Genomic DNA, 25,798 nt, shown 5'->3' with positions numbered 1-25,798 from the left:
ACTTTTTAGGATTAGCATATTATTTAATGTGCTTGAAACAGGATATTAAGTGTTGACTAAGACACTAAAAAAGCTAAATGCCTCTCTCAAACATGAGTAGACTGATACTCTACTCCCAAACTGACAAGAGCCCATGTTTTTATATAACTGTAGGCTTTGAAGGACAGCAGGGAAAAAAAAAAACAACAAACCTTACAAAAACTTAATAATCACATTTGGCTGCCCATCATTTAAAATGGCAATAAATCTAATCAACTTAAATTATAAATATTAAATATTCTCATTTAATAAAACACCCACACAATGACAAGAATGAGACTTTAATCAGTTTTAAGTGGAGTTTATAACACTAAGAGATAAAGGGTTGTTAACAAACACAATAACAAATGGACATCTGATTGGTATGAGGCATTATCCTGTACACATCGTAATTTTTTGTGTATCCTCAGTGCATAGCATTTACACACAGAGCCACTGCTGCACAGCACAAGAGTATCTGAAGAGGCTGAATCAGAGTAAGGCTGTTTAACAGACTGAAATTTTTTAGTATATATATTCTATATGAAAACAGATTGAACTTTTGAACTGGCAGGGTAGAAGGCAACTCTGCCAAACACTGCAGTTAAAGCCCCCACTTTAGTGCACAGTTCCACCCCTTCCATCTGCATGCATAACACATTAACAGTATTTAAAGGTAAACGAGGCACTTTGTGGCAACCACAGCCATCGTTATGAACATATTGCACAAATTTTCTAGAACTAAACAGTAACTTGTACCCTACTTTTATTTTTTAAAGCTGAAACATTTGATGCTGCCAGTAAACTCCACTTAAGTTTATAACCTGTGCCACAGCAAAGAATGGTGATGCTATTTATTCAACTACCCTTTAATAATTATGGCAAAAAATGTTCAAGAGGAGCTACAGAGGACTTGGGATGGTACAGGGCCCAATTGTAAGCTTTCTTAAAAGTGATGCCTTCAAGTAACTTCAGACATGTAAGCGGCTGCACATCCAAAAAGTCTAAGAAAACATTCCAGAAACTCAAAGAGATTACCTACAGAATGCATTTCAGGCTAATCATGAATACTGTCATAAATAAAGTTTTAATTAGGACTCAAAAACCTTTCAGTCATAGCAATTCTTGTCAAATTCTATGGGCGTGGTAACTGAAATAAAGGAGAGTAGTATGTATAATATATATTTATATATATATAATATATATAATGCCATTTTTCCATTTCCAATGACTACACCATAAAATGTAAGCAAGGCTTCTCAAAAACACTGAAACATTCAAAATCAAAACCCTCATTCAGACCTTCACATTCCAAAGGAAAAATAATAACAGTGCAAAGCCCATTATAATGTCATTATTTATGACCTGGCCCTCCATGTTACATATTGGAACCATACAAGTTACGCTTTAATATACTGTGCCCAAAACTGTAACAAATAACAGTATTAATAACCATCTTCAAAACATGAATAGTTGATTTTCATTTTAGTCAACAGTTTTCAGCTTTTATGAAAGACAAGGTGACATATAAATTTCAATGATGAGATCTTAGGAATAGGTGTCTCTAACTTTACCAATTTAACTTATGAGCAGTCAATCAATTCTCTATATATCAATGTTTAAATATAAATGTGTAAATCCTAACAGCTTTGTTAAAAATTTTAAAATTTTATTTGTTGAATGAAACTGATGAGGTATGGAAAACATGTCAAGATTATTTACTAAGAATATTTTAGATGAAGTTCTGCCTAATCTATTTACCATCAAACTCTATAAATGCTGCTCTAGTAGGTCCTATGCAATTTGTATTTGTAAATTAACTAGGTCAGACCACAGCTAGTGAACAATCTCAGCACCAATAAGTTATTGAAAATGAGATTTTACACCATTAAGAAATAAATTGGCTGGATGGTCAAATGTTTCAAGGTCAAGGTATCATTTGAAAGATACCAAATTTCTGGGGGAAAAAATTCTTTTTAATCATATCTTCACATTAACTTTACAATAGTAGTTGTACTCTGCTTAAAATCGTATGCAGTCTGGGCATATCAAATATATGATATTTAAGAAGTGAAATTGAAGCCCTTGTCCTAACTCTAGCACTATGAAGAAATGATTCAACACTGCACATTTAAAAAAATCTATTCTTTCAATAGCAAATTGATAAAAGCATTATGTGGGACAATTTCTACTGAAAAAGTAAATGACATTATTTGTGCAGTGTTGAAAATTTACTGCAACTCTAATTTCCTTTTTAACACAAATAACGTCCTTTTAAATATAAACATTATATGTATTCAGTATTCAAGTAAAATTCCCTAACAGTTAATGACATTTAAAAAATGTGCAAAACTGCAAAACTCATTGTAATGAATGTGTAAGGTCAAAAGGGTGGAACGGCTGACATCTATTGGATTGAATAAGTGCATCATAAATCTTTAAAGGAAAAAAAACCGCTTACTGTAGAATCTCAAATTGAAATTTCCTGTGCAGCATTACAAAACATTTTATATTTAATGAGAAAAAAGAAGCTTTTAGGCAGCACATGAAGCATCCACAGCAGGTATACGATTGAAAACTAATAAAATAAATGTAAGTTGTTGACTGATGTAGGTAATAATAGCATCTGACTTTTAGCACTGGCCTTGATTACACAGGAGATGGAGCAGTCATTACAATTGAGAAAACATATTTAATAAATCATTGTCAATTTTTATAATGTTTCAAGCCCATTCTTTGTCGATAGCCTCCACATTTATATGGTTAAGTCATTGTTGCTGTGTTTCTTATCTATGACCACATTATTTTTATATCCCTTCATTTGTGGATTCTTAAGATGTTGTGGAAGGTTCATTCCTGTACCCCTATACAGATTCACTCCCTCTAGCTGCCTTTTCTAGCACCAATATGCTTAAAAAAAATAAAATGCACAAATAACAAGCAGTGACAGCGGCCAATTCCTCAAATGTCCAGATTAACAACTGTAGCATGCTAAAGAAAGGTGCGTGTAAATAGCTGGAGATGGTACATGGTCCAGAGTCCAGCGTAAAACATATTCCTTTCTGAGCATTCCCTCCATTCCCCTAACCCGAATACATGCATTAGAATGTAGCAAAACCCTTTAGAAACTCCTCTTAGCCAACTGCAAACTTATCTGTTGCCACAAGTGCAAAGGGGTAGGATGTGAACCTGTATATCACAAAGCTCTTTAGCCACTTCAGTTGGTGACAGAACACAAAATGAGAAATTCCTACGTATACACATCAGTCTGTCTCCACTTTTTATAAAACTGGAATAAAATGGGAAAGTGCCATCTTTATTTATCCTAATTGAATTTTAAATGTCCTTTTGACACAAAAAGGTATATACATGACACAGCTACACAACCTTTTTTCAACTGGACAACAAGTGTCAAAACCCTGTGGATGTATAGGGTAAAACAAGATTGGTCAGGAAAAGAGAATTGTTCCTATAACTGGTAATCTGACACAATGTCCTATTGCCATTAAAAAAAAAGGTCCATTTTCAGTTTATTCAAGTTTGTTTTCATGGTGTTTTATCCCTCTTGATAAAAAAAAAATCAGACTTTTGTAATTTGTGTATGCTGATCTTCATCAAAAGGTTCATTCTCTGGATCAGAGTCAGTGGTGTCAGAATATCTATAATGATCAGGTTCATTGTCACTAACATCTGGTGTTACAGAAGTTGAACTGCTAGCCTCTGGATTTGATGGCTCCTCTACTGTTTTTGTGAAGTACAGCTTCACCTAGAGAAAGAAGAGAAAGTATAAATGGAAAATCCATAAATCTGACTAATCTTAAATTACTTAAAGATACATATTTTTGACAGATTCATTTTTAAGTACTATGACACATATGATCTTTAAAGGGCCTTTTAAATGACCCTCTTCTTAAGATTTCCTACACTTTCTTTCTTGGTATATAATGAAAAGAAACTGGGATGTTAATATACTATATTTTTTAATAGGCATGTTATAAGCATTAACTAAATAATTCTGCAAAAGAAATGTATTGAGTTCAATAGTCCACATAATCTATTTTCAATCACAAAATTCAACTCACAAAGAGTTGCGTTCCAAAAGAATGTTTCACTTAACTACTTATCTGAAATTCAATGTATTTTCTGATACAAACAATACTAAAAAATACAGATACTACACTATGTAAAATACTAATTAACAATGATGTTTAGGATTCCATTCGCCCTAAAAACTTCACCGAAAGGGAGTAATAAGAAAGTTAATATCCTACAGTGCTCTTAACAGTGAACCAACAGCCTTATAGGCAGAGCTGAAATAACTGTCAAAACAACTCTAAGGCTTCCCTGGTGGTGCAGTGGTTGGGAGTCCGCCTGCTGATGCAGGGGACACGGGTTCGTGCCCCGGTCCGGGAAGATCCCACATGCCACAGAGCGGCTGGGCCCGTGAGCCATGGCCGCTGAGCCTGCGCGTCCGGAGCCTGTGCTCCGCAACGGGAGAGGCCACAGCAGTGAGAGGCCCGCGTACCGCAAAAAAACCAAACAAAACAAAACAACTCTAAACGGTAGGTATCTATTTTAAAAGAGAGAAAGCTATAGCTCAGAAAGGTTAGGGAACTCGCTAAAGGCCGCATATCTAGTAGGTAGTGGATGTGGGAATTAAATTAGATCTGACTTCAAATCCTTTGATCATTCTACTATATCTACAGCCCCTCCCCCATGATCCAAGAATCATTATCAATTTTTCTCCTTCTCTTACAACCAATACCCAATCCATCAGTAAATCCTTTTAGTTCTACCTTCAACTAGCCTCCCAGCTTTCATTCTTGCCCCTCTCGAGTCTATATTTTAAAGGAGGGGACAGAGTAAACTTTTAAAGACAAAATTCAGATTACATCTTTCCCGTGCAGAAAACATTCAACGTCTTCACACTTGGACTGATGTGCGTTAGTCAAAACAATTTCTTATCTATTACTCCTCAAATAAACCAAGCTCACTCCTGTCTCAGGGCTTCTGCACCAGCTTTTCCCTCTTTTCCCAGATATTTGTATAGCTCACTCATATGTTTACTTATAACTGAAATAGTCTTTATTTGTAATTACAAATATAAAACCTCTTGCAATATTAAAACAGAAAATAATAAAGTTAGAGGAAGTCACATTTTAAAAGCTAATAATTGAGTAAAATATAGACAGAGAAAAGAAAGTAAATGGAAACCTACGAATTCTAGAAGACACTACTGAACACTTTAAATATAAGCTCTAAAGGCACTTATTATTAGATATATTTTCACTTAAAACAGGTAGCCCCCCCTTTATTTTTATTATTACTAGCAGCAATATTCTTATAAGCTATGATTAGGTTTGCTACATGGTATAAAAATGGAATGAAGAGAGAATTTAAAAAGAGAAAGGAGGAGGGTATGGTGAAAGGAAGAGAGAAAAATGAAGTAGAATAGGCAACAGGAAAGGGGAAGAAAAAAATGGCAAACCACCATTTGGGAATGTTTACAAGTCAGCTTTTTAACCTGGAGAATTCTCCTCTACAAATATAAATAGAAATATACACATACATATCACATTTAGATAAAAGTAAAATGAACCAAATAATTCCATAATTAGAGGAAGCAGAGTTTTACAAAGAGAAGGAGAGGGGAGGATGATCAGAGGCCTTACAGAGCACATGAGATTGAAGCTAAGGTTAGAATGTGAGGGACAGCCACGTGAAAGGCAGGGAAAGGCCAAGGGTGGAGAGGTTCGGGGAGAAGGAAAAGAATTGTAAAGACCTGAGGCAGAAGAGTATAGCATTTTGAAGAACTGAAAAGAGACCAGGTCTGAGAGTGAATCGCAGGGAGAGAATGTGGCTAGAGTAGATGCAGAAGGTAGTCCTGTGCTAAATTATGCAGGTTCCTGCAGGTCACATCAAAAAAGCACAAGGTCTTTAAAAAGTATAAACAGGAGTGACGCAATCAAGTCATTTTTAAGATCACTCTAAGGAGTTGAGAATAAACTGGAGGGGACAAGAGTAAAAGCAGTGAGAACATTCCATAGGAGTCATTCCCAAAGGGCTGAGTTCCCTTTCACTTCTTTTTTCACCTATTCCTACTTCATATCCAACTTACTTAAATCCCCTCCCTAACCTATGCCCCAGATTTCACCAACTAACAAAGAATAGGGTAAGGAAACTGTAGCCTTTTGACTCTCTGTGCATTGGATTTCATTGACTTACTGCCAAATAAACAATGCTTATGAATATACGTAATTTAAAAATTAGCCAAGCAAGTCTTTCACCAGCTACACACCTAGAATAAAACAAACACACACGCAGAACCACTCACCAACTCCTCAAAATGTTTTTAACTGACCTTAAAATTTGGAGAAAAGTATCGGTTGGCCTTGTCTTTATTTGCTTTGTCGAGATCATTTTTTGTTAAAGTGAGTACTAGATATTCCTTGTCATTATCTGCACGCTCTATACTGCAAATACTATCAATTTCTTGATCACATAGACTTCCATTTTCTACTTTTTCTGAGGTTTCCTCTGGTCCTGGTATGAAGAATGTATTTACCCAAAAGTGAAACATTTTGTCCTAAGAAAAAAAAAGAAAACAGACATAAATTTTTTTTAAAAAAGACAATGTTACTTATATTCAACATTTGCCCTAAGAAGTGAACAAATTATGGCATGTGTCATTAATATTCTGAATAAAGGTAAACACAAAGACTAATACTGGGCAATCTGTGGGTTATCTGTTGCATCTAATTCACATAGGATTTTTCCCTTAATTCAAATCTAGACCAAAAATATAATTCCACAAGCTCTAAAATAAACTTACTTTAATACTTTAAGTAAAATATTTCCTTTTCTAGTCTAACACTAGCTTTTAAAAGTGTTGAGTTTATATGTATATATTAAAAAACCCAGAAATGGATTTAATTTTGTTTCAACAAGCTATTACAAAATTTACTTTATCAAAAGTTCTTAAAATGTCACTACAACTTCCCAAGGAGGCAAGGCAGATACATTTTTACTTCTACAGCAATACAAATATTAAGTGGCTCCAGTTTCTTGCATGACAATGTATGTCTGAAATTTTTCATAATACAATATGGGGGGGGTAAGAACTTCAACTTTTTGTTGTTATAAAATGCCTATTTTTTAAAAAATCACTTATTAACTAATAATGAGGTCTTGTAAATCAAAAACCACCAACATTACTTCAAACCTTTCTTGACCATTACTTCAAACCTTTCTTTTCTTTTTTTTTTTTTTTGTGGTATGCAGGCCTCTCACTGTTGTGGCCTCTCCCGTTGCGGAGCACAGGCTCCGGAGGTGCAGACTCAGCGGCCATGGCTCACGGGCCCAGCCGCTCCACGGCATGTGGGATCTTCCCGGACTGGGGCACGAACCCATGTCCCCTGCATTGGCAGACAGACTCTCAACCACTGCGCCACCAGGGAAGCCCCTCAAACCTTTCTTGATCAACATAGAAAATGTTCTCTTAATTAGTGGAACTGGCCTGTATGCATTATTTGACAATTAATGATGTACAACCCCATGACACCTTATCTGGTGCCTTAAACTGCCATTTAAATCTTTTATTTTAATTTATCTTCAAGTTTATTTTCCCAGGAAGATGGTAAGACCCTTAAGTAACTTATGTCTTAAATGTCTTTGTATCTTTTAACAGTACCTAGCATAGCAATTTTATATGTGGTAGCCTTTGAAAATATTGTTAATTTCAATCATTTTAGCAAAGTTACTGAGTTAGTAATAACCAGACACATATTTTACTTAGAGTCAGAAGAAAATAAGCTAGTAGAATTTAAATTTCAAAAAATGTAGATTCTGCTAATGTACTGATTATAGTAAAACTGTTCTTGTTTAAATCAGAACAAACATTTGTAACAGGCAAGGAAAACCACATAAAATGGAAATAAATGTAAAGTAATTCAAGATACACAAATTATTATAAATATTTAACTTAATCTTCAATTTTACATGTGTTAATATAATGTACAGGTGATAAGAACTAGAAGAATAAGAATTAGTACACTCCTAAACATAGAGGGAAAGTGATACAGGTGCCTATTTTTAAAAGCAAAACATAAAATCTTGTGTGGACCAGTCTTACAGTGAATAGAAGGAAAAAACTTACTTACCTTAATTTTAAAACATTTGTTAACACTTCTTGGATTATTGAAAAATATATTTTCAAAGTTACTGAGATATACTTAACTTTTATTTATACAGAACATGTAGGAAATGGGTTTCTGGTGAAAAAAAATCAGTTTTACATTTTGTGATTTTCCAGCTACCTGGATTCTGGATAAAGGAAATTATACTTCTTTTGACAAGTCAAAATAGAGGTTAAAACTTTTGTAGTAAATGAAGCTTCCTCTTATTTTCTCTCAAAAAAAAAAAAAAAAGCTAAAATTCAGGAAAATGAAATCAATCCTATTACAGAGATTGTCTAAAGATTAGCAATACACTATCTGGTATGTTTAAGGAGGCAGTAACAATATACACAGCTAATGTTTTTGCACCTTAGGTTCACCTTAAATGTTCACACTTAATATTTTAAACCAACACAGTTTGTTTTAAAATGAGCCCCTGCATTCTCTAAATATAGCTCAGTGAGATGCAAACCTCACTAACTTTCTAAACCTGCATATTTAAATAATACCACACTTTTTTCATTCTTTATTACTTCCTCTTCATATTTATTTCTCTCCTAACTAAAAATCAAAATACTCAGTAAATTTGAGGAAGCTAAATATAAAATGACCCAGTCTCAAGAAACATTAACCAAAATGGGGGAAAAGTGGTTTGTGTCATTACACAAGACCACAAAACAGATTTTATTTATACATACAGACCAAATTTTTTTTTCAAACTCATGGTCCCATGTTAACTTCTCAGTAATTAATCATCCCTTCTAAAAGGACTGTAACTCATTGAATGGGATATGTATGCAATCTTTAATACTTTTATAAAATTTATATGCATAACCTAAGTTAAGGAAAATTCATCTCAAATTATAATGCCACATGGCCGTTTCCTTCTAATAGGACTATTTACCATTAATAATGGCTCACCGATGGCATAGTAAGAAAGGCATGTGCAGATCTAACAGAAAATAATTCATGATTCATTAGATGTCAGTCATAAAATACATCTTATAGTCTCTCCTTACAGAAATGACTTCTGCCTAACTAAATGCTTTAAGCAAAAGATCTGAGGTTACTATTCAAGGTATGGCTATTCTGGATATTTTTCCCAATAAAAGTAAAATGCAAACCTTTTTTAGCATCTTGTTCTGTTTGTGGAAGAACTCTACTTTGATGTCACCACACACAGGCAACGGCTGAGGGAACTCAAAGTACATGAACTTGTCTTCCCGTCGTGTGGGTCCTGAATTGGAGGAATATATCTTCACCTTTAGCTGGCAGACCACAAACTGAGGATCTGCGTGGTCAAATACATAACTAGTATCACTTCACAGGAAATACCTTTAACTGTCAAACTGTCAAAAGCTATTTTGATGATTAATATCAGCAATATACACAAAGTAGTAATTCTGCATCTTTAACCCCTGATCTAAAACAAATCAGTGGATAGAAAATAATAAATGGATAGCTAAATAAATAAATAAATACATAAATAAAACAAATCAGCAGAAATAAACTAGGGCAAAGTAAAATCAATACAAGGTTTTCCCTAATTTGAGCCTTCAACATAAGGTTCTATTACTGGTATTAAAGTCAATTCTATTTCATAAATAGTAAGTACCAAGACTGGACTTCTAGCACTGTACAGTAATATCAAAATTTCAACATTACAATAAATGAACTGCATAAAAAGTAACTTTTAAAACAAGTATTTGCTGCAGTATTTTAAAGTCTCTACCATGGAATAAAAACCACAAAATACCAATCATTACACATTCACAAGAAGAGAATATAATCTATAACAAAGTTATAATATATTCCATAAGCACAAGTTTCAATATTTATAAAAATTTAAACCATAATTAATTTTACTTATAACTCATATTTTATTTTTAAAGGTATATAAAGCCACCACCACAAGAAACAGGAGGAAAGAGATTTGAAATGTCTGCAAAGAAATGCAACAGACATCAAGTACAAATTACAGCACAACCCCCCTTTCTCCAAAACACACTCCATTTTCATTAACAAGTACTTTGGCTTTGACCCATGTGTGTTTTAAAATAACTGGTAAAATATGACCTCTCAAGATGTATCATGCTTATATTAGCAACGCAACTAAAAGGCAGGTAAGTGTGAACAGGCAAGGATTATGTTTTTTATTTTTAAAAATCTACACATAAATACATTTATACCTAATGACATTAATGACAGAATTTAAAGTCATGAACATTAAGATCCTAGGACTTTAAAAACTTTAAGTTACCTAAATAATTTGACAAAGGATAATTTATTTGTAGTACACCAAGTTCAAAAACAAGAGTTCATTAGAAAAAAAAGTAATTAACCTGAGGAGGTAAGAAGTGGGTCTTGAAGTTTCAAAACATACCAAGATAATCAAGAAATAAAAACATAAGCTTGCATAAAGTGCATGAGAAATACATATATATAGACATAAATTTCTCAGCACCAAAGGCATCATCCTTAAAGACAAAAAAAAGAAGTATCACATTCTTTATCAATGTGACCAACAACTGAGGACAAGGCAAAAAGCTTATTCAGGCTAAAATTTTCCAGTGTAATAAACACCTGCTGGCTCATCTATATAATACCTAAAGAGGTATCATCAATCACATAATAAATAGTAGGCTTCATAAAAGCATGAGGGATTATTCCAGTATGGATTCGTGAGACATTTATCATGAGAAAAAGGAACTCTAAAAAAGGGAAACATTACACTAACAACCTGTCAATAATTTTCACTTCCTTGACTAAAGATTCAAAGTACAAGGAGCTATTTTACAAGACTTTATTTGATACTGAAAATTTCACTGGGAAGCCTAGTTTGAAGAAGCAAATAAACAAGGTATGATTTCAAAGCTGTGATAAAAATCAACCAGGAGGGAAATGCCTTGCAATCTTATTAATTCAAACTCCACTAATTCAGAATCTGATAATCCTGATCTTAGGACTTTAAAAAGCAAATTAACTGTGTAAGCCAGATTTCAATTAAACTACATCTAAAATGTGTACCTTCAAGAACTTTAGAATTATATATACAATTGATAATCTAATTAGAAATTAATTTTTTGAGGAAATATCTAAGCAACACTAAGCTAAAACATTTTAATAAAAGTAAGTAGAAAATATTTCTTCAAATCACTAAAGAAAATAATTTTCTTTACAGTATGAATTTAACATTTTAGATAGATAAGACCAAACTTAACAGTTGTCCAACATTAGTATGGTTCTTTTGACTTCTAAGACACAACTCTGAGACATATATCTCTGATATGATCGACTGTGTTCTAAAAAGACGAAATGAAGAGGCTGATACGTAGCAGACAAAAATTACAATTAAATTTTCTTGGATATATGCATATTGATATAGTATGAGAGAAAAATCACACTGGTCATCTTTTATTAACTTTTTCAACCCTTTCAGATACACAGAAGATAGTAACCTTTCCTTTATTTAGAAATATTAAGACAATACTCAAATAAGAAAATGGCTGTTGACCCCTGACAACTTTGCAGAAGATACTTTATTTTCACATGGTCTGTTTTCTTCACTGATTCCTCTTCCTCCTCCTGAACCCACACTGTTACAAATCCTATTGGTCTCAGCCCTCACCCTGTTTTCCTCTGAACCTTCCCGTCTTCTAGCCCCACGCCAAATTTACATGAAAGGCTTAACTGCTATGTCTCTTTCCTAATGCTTCTCAAAATATCAGGTATATCTCTCACCTAAGTTCAAATCCATACTTTCAAGTACCCACTAAATATCTTCATGTAAATAGCTCACCTTTACCTGATTTACAACATGTTTAAAACCAAAATATCAACATTCATGTCTCCAAGTCTCAGTTAGATTCCCTTTTCTGTCTTCCCTTTTCTGTGAATTATTCACCTGACCAGAATAAAAGCTCCGACAAAATATTTAGATATAAATGGCAAAAGAAAAACTAATCACACCTCATTTGATTGCCCAAGCAAAGCACATCTGGCTTAAAGCAAGTCACATAACTGCTTTCCTTTCCACCATTTTTCTCCCTCTTGCAATCACTACCTTCTACAAAACTATACCTAAATACAGCTTATTAAGCCTCTAGTATGACGACTGACACCATAGTATTTATCAAATCAAGTCCGATATGCCCATTTGGAATCCTCCAACAGTCAGCCACACATTCCGTTCCTATTCTATTCTCCATCTCTATATTTCTTGTCCAGCTCATTTCCTTCTGCTGTGCTTCAATTCAAGCTATTTCCTATTGCCTGTAATACTTTCTTTGGTTTTAAGGCCAATCTAAACTGTATGCTTTCTCAAATGTTCAATAAAGAGCTAGACTTCCTTCATGAAACTATTTGACAATCCCCACAAACTTGATTTTTCTAAATATACCATTTATGATTTATACATACAACCTCCCATTAGTTATATATTACTTATTCTACAGCTTTACTACATAGTATTAAATCATAGTGCATAAACAGAGAACCAGCAAATTGGTAAAGATTACAAAGATTTCAGTAGTAAGTTGAGAAGTTTAAATGTAATACACTGAGAGATCCAACACACACACACACACACACACACACACACCCCATTTAAATGTAGAGCAGAACTGACAGATGTTTGCTAGAGAGACCAATGTGAAAAAAAAATTATAGTAGATAAGATTATTGAATTGAATGTTCTCTCTCCCTTATTATTTCTCTAATATTTTATACCTTACCATTTGGCTCTTACAGTGATATCTAATACTATAGGAAGAGCGTGAGCTTTTTTATTTTCTTCCTTTTCCCTTCTCCACTATACATCTAAAGTTCCTGTGCCAATCATCTCTGATAGCCTAGTACCTTGTACTCTGGAGTTTTAAAAATTGTACTGAGATGACAAAAGCATCAGTGAGGTCTCTTAGAAGCCTTTCATATGCTGTGTTAATAGATCTGTGGTCTCTGATAAAGTTATTTGCCCTAAGAATACAGAAAAGATCTAATGAAGGTGATCACACCTATCTGACAAAGATAAACAACATCAAGAAATTAATTCCCTAGGTATAAATTAAGGTCAGAAAAATTTTAATTACATAAATACTGTCAAGAAGCAAACTTTAAGCTAAAAACTGAAACCATCAACAAATTGCAGAATATCACTGAAATATTATTAGAGGTATTAGAAAAAGTAATACAGTGGTATCTTATCTAGAAACTACAAAATTGTATTCTGAATAAATAAAACACAGTTCTTAAACATGAAAACATGACTGATTACTTCCAAGGTAGAAACTAATATAAAAAACTCTGTAACAGAAAAAAGCAGCAACAGTCTGGTCTTTTACAGGGCTGAACAATACTTCCTTCCATGTGTTCTCCCTTGACTACCTGCTTTGGGTCAAAGTATTAAGGTTCCTATCAGTTTAGCTAAGAACTCTGGCGAATGGCAGAGAAGCAGAATGGGACCAGGGTGACTGAGGTAGGCTTACAGACGTTAGGGTAAGAGAGAAATAAATTAGAGACAGGCATCAATGACATGATCCTTATTTAGTACTTTTCTAGGAAGTTTCAGATTTCAAAATATCTTCATATTGTTGATGAGCAAAGACAAAGAGAGGTAGATGATGTGCCCTCGGTTATATAGCACATTAAGGACAAATCTAGCACTGGAACTCCGATCTAAATCCAGGTTTTCTCTAATACTCCACACACACTGAATCTACCCTATTCATTCAATATACTTCAGCTTGTTGCCATCTCTTATCATCGTTTTCTTTTTCTTTTTCTTGTCCCTATCACCATTACTATTAATATCTAGTCTTACTAAGATATCAAGGAATTGGTCCTTGCCCTAACACCGGTAAAGGGATGAACCCCAATGCTACTCTCATGCTGACGGGACAGGTTATTTTAGTCATCTAGTCAGAATATAGGCTGCATTTGGTAGCTGCAGCACAGAATATTTCTTTCATAAATATAATTTGGCTTCAAAGACATTAAAACCCAATGGTCTTAGCTTCCACAGCCCAATGTGCTGAACAACTGAGCTAATTAATTAGTTTGGATACTTAAGAAATATACAAACCTGCATAAATTTTAAGTGTGGTAAATTTCTTTTTAGACTTTTATAATAAACTTCTAGCTATGTTAAGAAAAGTGTTCCAGTACATCAAAGGATGAGAATTTAGAGCACTTACTGCAAGTTCCGCCACTGAACATTGGAATAGTTTCAAACATCATCTTGTGAAACAACAATGCCACTGGTCTATAATCCAGATGATTCTTTAACAGGTAGCTATAATAATATACATAGCGCCTCTGACTGGGAATAGTTACTCCCTGGTGGACAGAAAAAAAAAAGAAAAGCCAAATTCAAAAGAAAAGTTCCATTATAGTTATTTCACTAAATCGTTATGGTAACTGGGTTGTATCCATTGAAGAACATATATACATTAGAAATTTGACCTTAAATGATTTAATACTTAAATCCAGCTCAGTAATAGAGTAAATCAAAGCAACATCAATATAAAGGAAACATCAGAATAACTTTTCTCCCTTAAAATACAATTATCATAACACCCCCATCTAGTCAATGGTCACAACAATCTCTGACCCATGTACCCAATAAGCAAAGGCCACTGCATATCCAAAATAACTGTCAAAGGCCTCTGCTCTACAGCTGTGCTCTTTACACGTAGGGTTCCCCACAAGCATGTATAGATTCTTATTCAACACAGAATTCCTCAAAAACTTGGATACCTATTTTCCAGGCAAAAGCATATCAGAATCAGCAAGTCAGATAAAGGCATATTGCCTTTAGGAGGCAGAAATAGCAGCAGCAAAAAGTGATGCTGGCTTTAGAACCCAACAAAAACAAGAGTATGCAGTTGACATAAATGTATGCAATAGTTTGACAACAAAGGTACTTAGAGATGTCCCTGAGCTACATACACCTCTTTGCATGTAACCAGGGAAATACATAATGTTTTAGAAAAGTTGAGTATTACAGTGCTAAAAATATATACAATTCATGTGGTGTTTAAATGAGGACCCTGACTTATCTCAAAAAAAAAAATCTACTGTGTGCAGCAATGCACTCACTAATGATGCTGAATAAGTGAGGTATTAGGGAACTTATCTAAGGTTTCTTTTCCTATTACATGATATGACTTCAGAATAATTTAAGCATTTAACTTAGAATTTGCAATATTTCTCTTTTGGATGTTATATTGGCATATAAATATGCCAATGTGTTAAAAACTCTGGACATAAAAACTTTTCTTTCCCCAATGAAAAGTAGAAAGTACATTTACGTGAATTTAAAGAAAAGCATGTTGAATGGCAGGTATATAGGTATTTGTTTCAGTATTCTTGGTTCTTTTTTAAAGGTCAGTATGATTTTATTACAATTTTAAAAGTACATAAAATGCCAAATAATGGATAAAAGCCATTTCATGGGCTTTCCTGGTGGCGCAGTGGTTGAGAGTCCGCCTGCCGATGCAGGGGACACGGGTTCGTGCCCCGGTCCGGGAGGATCCCGCATGCTGTGGAGTGGCTGGGCCTGTGAGCCATGGTTGCTGGGCCTGCGCTTCTGGAGCCTGTGCTCCGCAACGGGAGAGGCCACAGCAGTGAGAGGCCCGCGTACCGCAAAAAAAAGAAAAAAAGCCATTTCAAATCAGGACTAATGATCTAAGATTTTGGCTATAGTACAAAAATCATATCATCAGAAGACTTGGATTTGAATGTTGACAGTCAAAACACAAACTTTGTTTCTGCAGGAAAATGAAGACAATACCATCTTCACAGGATTCTCATGAGGATTAAACACTAAACGCAATTAGACAAAAGCATGCTAAAACAACAGAATGTTACAGAAATCTGAATCAGCAGTTTGAGAAATTCACCTACATTTAAGGTATAATTTTGGAATTGCTGGATTTTTAGTTCTACATATTTTTTTAAAGAAATGGCAATAAAACAGTGTTGCTTTGAATAGCTGCTACAAACACTAATGCTAAAAATTATCATTAAAGTTTAAAAAGTGTTTAAACTTAAAATTATTTTTATACATTATTTAATGCCATTTCAGCAAAAAAACTTATTCATATGTATCAAGATAAAATACAGAACTGCAAAGCAGGTTGGGGGAAACAGCAGACAGAAGATGGGTGGGTGGGAGGGAATCTTTTTTGAACCATGTGTATTTATAATCTAGTCTAAAAATTAAAATTAAATAAGATTTTAAAAATTAAATCAATGGAAGTCTACTAGACGACCAAGCTGTCAAGTTATTTATTGGGGTTTAGTGGAATGATAGATGATATTTTTTCTCTTTATCTCCATTCTTGGTGTAAGTTTGCATGAAATAATTAAAAGGTTGTCAAAACTTTAATTTTACTCAAGTAGCAAGTGACTGGTAGCGTATCTATAATGCAAGTGTTTATACACCCAGTTAATCCTTAACAGAAAGGCAAATGTGTAGAGAAACAGTGTTATGAATCTGTAAGTTCTCACCAGCAGATTAATAATTAATGTGTAAATACAAGATGAATCAAAATTATTGACACAATTCAAAGAAAAATGGTGAAAAACATAATTGTAAATTTATTATTTTACTATCAAATTATGCATAATTAGTCTTCTGTACCTTAACTTTGCAATCCTTACCTACCTGTTAGCTTACCGGCACCTCAAATTCAATGTGTCCAAATTAACAGAAATTAAAAAGCTGGGGAGAAATCAAAAGCTTTACAGACAAGCAAAAGCTGAAAGAATTCAGCACCACCAAGCCAGTTTTACAGTTTTATATTAGATCTTGATATCTGGTAATGAATAAACTCTTGTTTTGTTTTCCTTAAAAAAAAAAAAAATTTGGAAGGCCCAAATGTGTATGGACCATAGCCCTTAATGTGTTGTCCTCACTCTGTTCTCATCTCTTACAGCCATCATGCACACTTACTAAAATTTAATTAACAATACAATGTATTGTACAGAATACACTATAATCTAAATGAGTAAAACTTCCACACTAAGTTGACAATGTGATTTGTAACACTTCAAATATATTTCCTGAATGCATACACTGAAAACAATGATTCATGTGCATGTTTTACATACAGCATCTTGAATATTAAGATTAAATTTAAATATGTATCTTTTTAAAAATCTGAGAAATGAACTTTTTACTGATTTTCAAAAATTCTACATATCTGAAAAGAGGGCTGACCTTTAAAGCTCTTGAAGATTAAAAATTACTACATTCTCAAATTTTCCATTATTTCAGTTAAATTAAGACTAATAAAAATCAATTCTATTCTTGAATCAAGAATTTTTAAGCTAAACTGATCTATAAATATATCCCCCAAATATAGTTCTATTCTCTACCACTAATTATTCTCCTTTTCCTACTCTAACCGTGAAGAAAAATACTTATATTCTTAACTTTTTTCCTGAAGTAAAACTTTCAAAACATTCTAATTTTAGCTAAACTTAGCATTCTTCAGATTGACTTAGCATCATGTTCCTGGCCATCTTCTCAAAAGGCAGCCATTGCTTCTTCAATTCCCTTATATTCACAGACCAGGAGGATATTTGGTGTTCCTCCCACTATTCCTTCCAATCCACTTTTCCACTGTCTTTACTCAGTCTCACCTACTCCAAATCTGTATCATTCAATAACTCTCTTCTGTTATGCACTTATTAACACTTGACTATAATGATTTCAGCATTTTAAAACCTCTCTTCCTGTCCTGTCCTAAATATCATCCTCAAAGAACTAAGTTCCCATTTTACTGGGAACCCTGAGGTCACCTGATGTGAGCGCCCTCAAAATTATTTTCTCTCGTCTTAAAATGTTTTTAGGGGCTTCCCTGGTGGCGTAGTGGTTGAGAGTCTGCCTGCTAATGTAGGGGACACGGGTTCGAGCCCTGGTCTGGGAAGATCCCACATGCCGCGGAGCGACTAGGCCCGTGAGCCACAACTACTGAGCCTGCGCGTCTGGAGCCTGTGCTCCGCAACAAGAGAGGCCGCCATGGTGAGAGGCCGGCGCACCGCGATGAAGAGTGGCCCCCGCTTGCCACAACTAGAGAAAGCCCTCGCATAGAAACGAAGACCCAATACAGCAAAAATAAAATTAATTAATTAATAAACTCCTACCCCCAACATCTTAAAAAAAAAAATCTTTTTAGTTCTGATATTTTCTAACAGTGTCTCTTCATGTTCACATTGGTTCCATTTTTGCAAGTGTTCTATTAATTTTCTCCTCTCTGGCTTTTGCCTTTATTCTCTCCACCTGTCTCCTCCTAATGAAAAAGCTCAGGTAACGCTTATCCTTTATCCAAAACAAGCAAACAATTCTAAGACCAAAGACCCACACTCTCCCCAAAATCTTGTATCTCTTTCAAACTATCATCTTCTCTCTATATATAAACTCTTGAGAAGCCTCTACTCCTTAACTCTTGGAAATCTGTTATTATGAGGCTGATCTCTTAATGGTCATTAGTTCTTAATGGTCATTAATGGTCATTTGCTACTGTTTTCTTATTATCATTGTGGCTCATTTTTTAGCTGCCATTTTGAAAACTCCCTGTTCCTTCCATAGGATACACTCTCTAAAGGTTTTCTCCTGGGACTTCCCTGGAGATCCAGTGGTTAAGACTCCCCGCTTCCAATGCATTCAATCCCTGGTCAGGGAGCTAAGATCCCACATGTGGTGCGGTGTGGCCAAAAACAATAAAATAAAATAAATAAATAAAATAAAATAAAATATTTTTTAAAAATAATAAAGGTTTTCTCCTATCCTTACCAGCTATCTCTTCTCTTCTTGTCCCTAAATGCAGGTATATCTCAAAAAATTGATCTCAGCTATTCCCTCTTTATATCAATCCTATCTACTCCACTGGTTTAATTATGTCTTACACATTAACTCCAAAACCTGTGTCTCTCAATATGACTTTGTTCCCAACTCCCAGTCCAGAATTTCCAGAATTTCCTACACTTGGACATTTCTAGCTGGAAATCTCAGAAGCACTTAAAACACAACATATCCCAGAACTGAAGCTTTCACATTCTTGCACGGACCAACCTCTGTTATTTGTCGTTATACTCAACTCACTGTCTTCTCCAGCATCTGAGCCGAAAATCTATTCTAATACCATCACCATCGTTGAGTGAAGGAAACAATCTGAGACAGCAGTGATATACACAGGGTTATAGTAAAGAGAAGTGCGGGAACCCCAGCACTATGGCAATGGTCCAGGCAGCAGAGTCGAGGCAGAGATTGGTATATCAGTCAGCATATCAACTACCTGGCATATATATATATATATATATATATACACACACACACACACACACACATACACACACACACACACACACACACACACACACACACACACACATTCCATGCAAAATGGAAGGCAAACCAGAGGTTAAGCTTGTTTAGAATACTCATACTCATGATTCCTTCACGTCTATTCAGATGTCGAAATCCAGATTTTTTTCTTTTTTAAAAAAATTTTTATTTTATATTGGACTATAGTTGATTTACAATGTTCTGTTAGTTTCAGGTACATAGCAAAGAGATTCAGTCAAAACCCAGATTTTGACTTTGAAATGCTTCTCAAAATACCAGTTCTGGTTTTCTGTGGCCTTTCTATTCAGTCGCCTCCTGCAATTTTGCAATAGCCAACTGATTATCAGCCTTTCATTTATCTAGTCTCCAATTCATTTTTTATGCTGCTTTTGGATTAATTTTACAAAAATATAAGATTAATCACATTACCAAATAATTCAAAATGTTAACTGGCTTTCCAGTGTCTACCCAAATAACAACAAATTTATCAAACACTATAATTCTTTAACAACCTGAAAATATAGCCTAACCTCTTTTTCCACTCTTATCCCTCACAACTTCCTTCCACGTACTCTTAACTTTTCGCCAAACCATTTAATTTCCCCCATATTATACTTTTTGGTTTTAAAAACGTTATCTTTATCATATTGAGGTAGAAGGGCTATGCAAGCAGTCATATGGGCAGTTTTACATACTTTCTAACACCTGGACCAATTTAAATAACATAATTATTTGATGCTTCAAGGTCTGATAGCAGCCATCTGAAATGCAATTCACATCAGGTACTTCTTGAGGGCTCCTATTCATTTTCACTCTTGGATGGTCTATTCAGATTTTGGATTTCATCTTGAAGCATTTATTTTCCATTGAAATTTTCAAATTAATTAGCATATACCTGAATATAATTTTTAATGTCACTTCCACACTGTAGTTTTATCTCTTTTCTCAAACTTCCAACATCTGATTTTTTGTTTTCCCTCTCTTTTCTTTTTCCTTTGATTGGCTTAAAAAGAGATGTATTGATTTTATTGGCATTTGTGTGTGTGTGTGTGTGTGTGTGGTACGCGGGTCTCTCACTGTTGTGGTCTCTCCCATTGCGGAGCACAGGCTCCGGATGCACAGGCCCAGTGGCCATGGCTCACGGGCCCAGCCGCTCCACGGCATGTGGGATCTTCCCGGACCGGGGCACGAACCCGTGTCCCCTGCATTGGCAGGCGGACTCTCAACCACTGCACCACCAGGGAAGCCCTATTGGCATTTTTATACAGTGTTTGGATTTATTAGTTTAAATGGCTTACTGTTTGATAATTCATACATTTATATTTTCATCTTTATTAATCCATCTATTTGTTATTGTCTTAATAATATCTAATATAAATTTCTATTTCTTCATTGTCCAAAAGTTATTTAAGTAAGTGGCTTTAAATTTCCAAATGGTTGATTTAGTTTGATTAAACTTTTTAACAAAATCTCTCATTCTATTGAATTGTAACCAAGGGATGAGGTTTATATATTTCTACTTGGAGGTGAGATTTTATGGTTGGCCTAATGAATTATTAATATTGATAACTGTTTTGTGAATGACAAAAAAAAGAAATACATTTTATGGGCTTGTATTATATTATTCAAGCCATCTATATATCTTCTTATTTTGTACCTTCCTGATCTTAAAGTACATTAAAAAAGATTCCTACTAGCATTGCTATCAATTTTTCTTAATTTCTTCCAGTTTTTGCTTAATATATTATGATGTTATGTTTAGCACTAAAAAGTCCATAACTGCTAAGTCTTCATTGTGGAGTGCACCCTGTGTTAAAATAAAATGACATTCCTGATCCAGTTTTACACATTTTGCTCCATATCAATACTCTCAAATCATCTTCTTTAAGATGAATTCACAATCTAGATTCCTCAGTTTAAAAAGTAATTTTCTACCTCAGTAAACTTTTCACTGGCACTTCTAAACTCAGAAATAATGTAGATGTTTTACAATGATAGTGTTTGCTTGAAGCTTGGAAATCCATGTTTCAGAGTGATCACAGCAAGATTATTACAGGAAAGTAATTCAACAAAGGAAGAAATGTGGCTTTTAGGAATGCCAGTTCCTACAATGACAACATATAACAGTAGTTATTGGATATTAAGCGGCATGCCAGACATTTTACATATATCCCTAAAACTACCACCACTTTACAAGATAGATCTCCTCTATTTTAAGGATAAGAAAACACTCCTGGTGCACATAATCACCTTGTTCAAAAACAAGATTTGAACCTAAATATGAGTCTGATTCTAATTTTTTTTACTCCTACGTCCTGGGTTTTACTAACAGCACGCATACCAACTATGTAACCTGAAAGATTCACAACCTCTCTGAGCTCTTATTTTTCCCACCTACAAAAAACCTCCAAAGCTTAGAGTATTACAGTGCTTCAGTTCTATGAAACAAATTATAAGTAGTGTATTAAATAGTGGTACATGAACCATAGAATTCTTGAGAATAATATGAAGCAGAAAACTGATATTGTTATTATCCTTTCCCCTTTGGGATGCCATCTCTCCCTGTGGTTTGGGGGAGGGGGAGGGGGGCCCTATTCTTCAGCTTCAGATATATGGCCCAAGCCTCTGGTCAGAATGTTTGGTTCAGGGATGGGTACATGCCCTAATCCAGGTAAACGAGAACCTAAACTAGAAATTTTTGCTCAAATAGTAGCTCTCTTGCCATCGCAGTTGCTAAAGTAGACAGCATGTAAACCTGGAGCTACTACCTTGCCATTACTTGTAGAGTCTGCCTAAAAATAAAGTATATAAAGACAAAAAAAAAGAGAGTAGAGAGAGAGATTTCTGACATCTGTTAAGCATCTAGACTCAGGCCAGAGTTTTAGGGTTATATAAGCCAATAAATGTCTCCTTATGTTTCAGCTATTTTGAGTTGGGTTTCTGTGACTTGAAACTGAAAGAGTTATAATACATTATAACACAGTCACTTATTTTTTTCCTTTTTAAGTTTCTATTTCTACTTTGGGGATCAAAATAATAAAGAAAAATAATTTGGACAGGAGAACATAGAACCGTAGAAAGGATACTGGATTTGAGGTTAGGAGATATGGTTTTGAGTTGTTACACAGAGAGATTAAATGACCTAGGACAAAATGATCTTTGCAGATCTGTTTTATCATTTATACTAAAATGGGTCTGAAATAATTGCTAAGGTCCTTCAAGGTATAAACTCTTAAAATTTTATGAATATACAGATTGGATAACAGGCTTCAATACCATGTATTAGTGAAACAGTTTAGCCCAGGAGAATTAATGTGTTAGAAAAAATAAGAATGTTATATTTGGAGGTTTTTTTAAGCCAAAAAAGAGGATAATTATAGCTTACTTTGTTTGTTTGTTTGTTTGTTTGTATGCACTTCCATGTTTATTGTAGTTCACGATAGCCAAGATACGGAAACAACGTAAGTGTCCATCAACAGATGAATGGATAAAAATGTATATATACATACAATGGAATACTACTCAGCCTTGAGAAAAAAGGAAACTCTGCCATTTTCGACACCACCAATGGACCTTGAGGACGTCATGCTAAGTGACATATGTCAGACAGAGAAAGACAAACACTGTACAATATCCCTTATATATGGAATCTAAAAAAACAAAACAAAACCAAAAACTGAACTGGGAAACAGTAGAATGATGGTTACCAAACGCTGGGGGTGGGTGAGGGGATGGGAGAGATGATGTTTAAGGGTACATACTTACAGCTAGTAGATAAATAACTTCTGGAGATCTAATATAAAGTACAGGGATTACAGACAACAAAACTACATTATAAACATTAAAAACTTGCCAAAAGACAAGATCTTATGTGTTCCCACCACTAGAAGAAATGATACTTCTGTGGCACAACAGAGGTTAAGGCTACAATGGTAATCATACTGCGATATAAATGTATCAAATAAATATGTTGCACATCTTAAACTTACACACTGTTTTATGTCAATTATATCTCAATAATTAATCAAGGAATAAATTAAAAAATAAAGCCTTAAACGGTTTTAAGCCCTACAGTAAAAATGTACCCATTCATAAGTGTGTCCTTATCTCCTTAGATACAATTTTAGACAACAACATTCTTAGTATCCTAATTTCTTTTAAGTTTTAAATGCTTCAGAATTGAAGGCTTCACATAAGACAAAGTTTTGTAACAAATAAATATTTGCAGAGCTGTTCTCAAGTGTCCAGCTATCCTGGCGTGGCACAGCAGAGAGTGCATATGTACTAATTCAAGTGTGTACTCTCAAACACTGCTCTTCCCCTGCCACCCAGTAACAACAACAAAAAACAACCAATAAATTGTCATGAGTTTGTCAGGAAAACCAGAAAGAAGTCATAAATACATTTCTTTTCCTGTTACATCTACTTCGTTTGTTCTTCCTTACTTTGTTTTAAATGAAAAGAAAATGAGAAAATTTCATTAGGTTACCATATGGGGAAATTTAGTAAACAGACTAGAAAAAAATAATCTGATTATATATTAGAACATAAATTCATTCCTCAGAGACACTAGAAAATTTCCTCTTCTTGTTATCACTTAGAATAAAGTTAATATTTATTATTTCTAGAAGATAGAAGTCTTCATTAAAGGTAAGCTAATGAACTCACATAGAGAGATCATAATACATAAGAAATTTAATAACTGCTTCGAAAACAAACCCCCCTCCAAAAAGAAAATCAAAGCCTCCAAATTTTTTCCTGAGAGTTTAATCAAAGAAAGTAAGTATTAATGCTTACTTTACCTGCTACCATTCTAGAAGCAGGAAGACAAGAGAGAGAGAGGAGAGATTCTGGGTAAGTTTGTCATGTAATAGAAGTTTCTCTCTCTAAATTCAGAAATTTTGGGAATCTTTCCAAAATATACACTTACCCCTACTGGTAGGATGTTTTAATTCTTTATTCATAGTCTGTAATAAATATTTTGAGTTATCTACTTTAATTCTGAAGCATAAGTACAAATACAGACAGTGTAAGGCATAGATTAGATAGGAAGCAACCCTAGGAGATTTATTGGGGTGGGAACCATCGACAGTTCATTTTAGAGTAATTTGCCACGTGCTCATAAAGCAAAAGATCAAATATGCAAAAAAATGATTTCTAGAGAAGTATAACATAATTGCCTTCTTGTAAATTATTGAGTAAGAAAGTCTTCCCTCAAGTAGTTACACCACTCTCAGAAAACTTGTTTTTTAAATAAGAGGCATCAGTTGTACTTCTCTGCAACATTCAAATCCTGAAGTATTATTTGGGTATTTTACTAACACAGCTGTACATCTTATGGTCAGTTGGCACCCACCACTCTGCCATCTAATTTGTACCAAGTCTGCTGAGAAAAATGTCAAGACTCTACCAGGTTAATTTGAGGAGAGTCTCTTCAAAGTCTATAAATCTTCACCAAAAACATAACAACTAGCTCCTCTTTCTTCAAAACAAGAGGGAGGAGGGGAAGGTGGCGGTGGGGGTGTGGGGGGGGGCAGAGAAGAGAAGGAGGAAGAGAAAGAGGGTGGGGGAGGAGGAGGAGAAACATTCTGCTCCTATAAAAATGTCACCAGAACACAATTTTCTTCAGCTTCTTAGTGTTTCTCCTTAGTTAAAATTAAGGCTACAGCAAAAGAACATTAAAGACATTTCTAATAAAATTAATCCTACACAAACTGATAAAATGTACGTATCTCCTATAATAGTGGTTCACAATTACAAAAATGCAAATCTACAGACACAACCTAAAATACTGGTAAGATAATAAATCTCTCTAACAGATATTTCAAGAATAAAACTACTTTGGATAGTCAATTATATTTATTATCAGATAACTTATTTCTCTGGAAGAATTCCACAGCTGTATAACAACAGCTCTACCATGCTCAGCTAAGTTTTCTTATGATAAGTTATATTCATTAAAGGTTTAAAAAATATATATATATATATATATATATTTTTTTTTTTTTTTTTTTTTTTTTTGCGGTACGCGGGCCTCTCACTGTTGTGGCCTCTCCCGCTGCAGAGCACAGGCTCCGGACGCGCAGGCTCAGCGGCCATGGCTCACAGGCCCAGCCGCTCCGCGGCATGTGGGATCTTCCCGGACCGGGGCACGAACCCATGTCCCCCGCATCGGCAGGCAGACTCCCAACCACTACGCCACCAGGGAAGCCCTAAAAATATATTATTATATACATTATTATTTCACTAGTACTCT

At 34.5% G+C, this 25,798-nt stretch overlaps 1 protein-coding gene across 1 annotated transcript in view; it reads right to left on the bottom strand.

Moving 5' to 3' along the window:
* Positions 1 to 304: 304 nt before the first annotated feature.
* PTEN (phosphatase and tensin homolog) overlaps positions 305 to 25,798 on the bottom strand; it is a gene marked incomplete at its 5' end in the record, with an annotated part of 89,612 nt that continues 64,118 nt past the window's right edge. The window contains 4 exons of the mRNA XM_060125761.1: positions 305 to 3,784; positions 6,380 to 6,604; positions 9,317 to 9,483; positions 14,384 to 14,525. Of these exons, the coding sequence (XP_059981744.1) occupies positions 3,599 to 3,784; positions 6,380 to 6,604; positions 9,317 to 9,483; positions 14,384 to 14,525 (720 nt within the window). The remainder of the gene's footprint in view (positions 3,785 to 6,379; positions 6,605 to 9,316; positions 9,484 to 14,383; positions 14,526 to 25,798) is intronic.

This window comes from Lagenorhynchus albirostris, chromosome 16, assembly GCF_949774975.1.
Source record: "Lagenorhynchus albirostris chromosome 16, mLagAlb1.1, whole genome shotgun sequence".
NCBI lineage: Eukaryota > Metazoa > Chordata > Mammalia > Artiodactyla > Delphinidae > Lagenorhynchus > Lagenorhynchus albirostris.
This window is presented reverse-complemented; position numbering and strand designations above follow the sequence as displayed.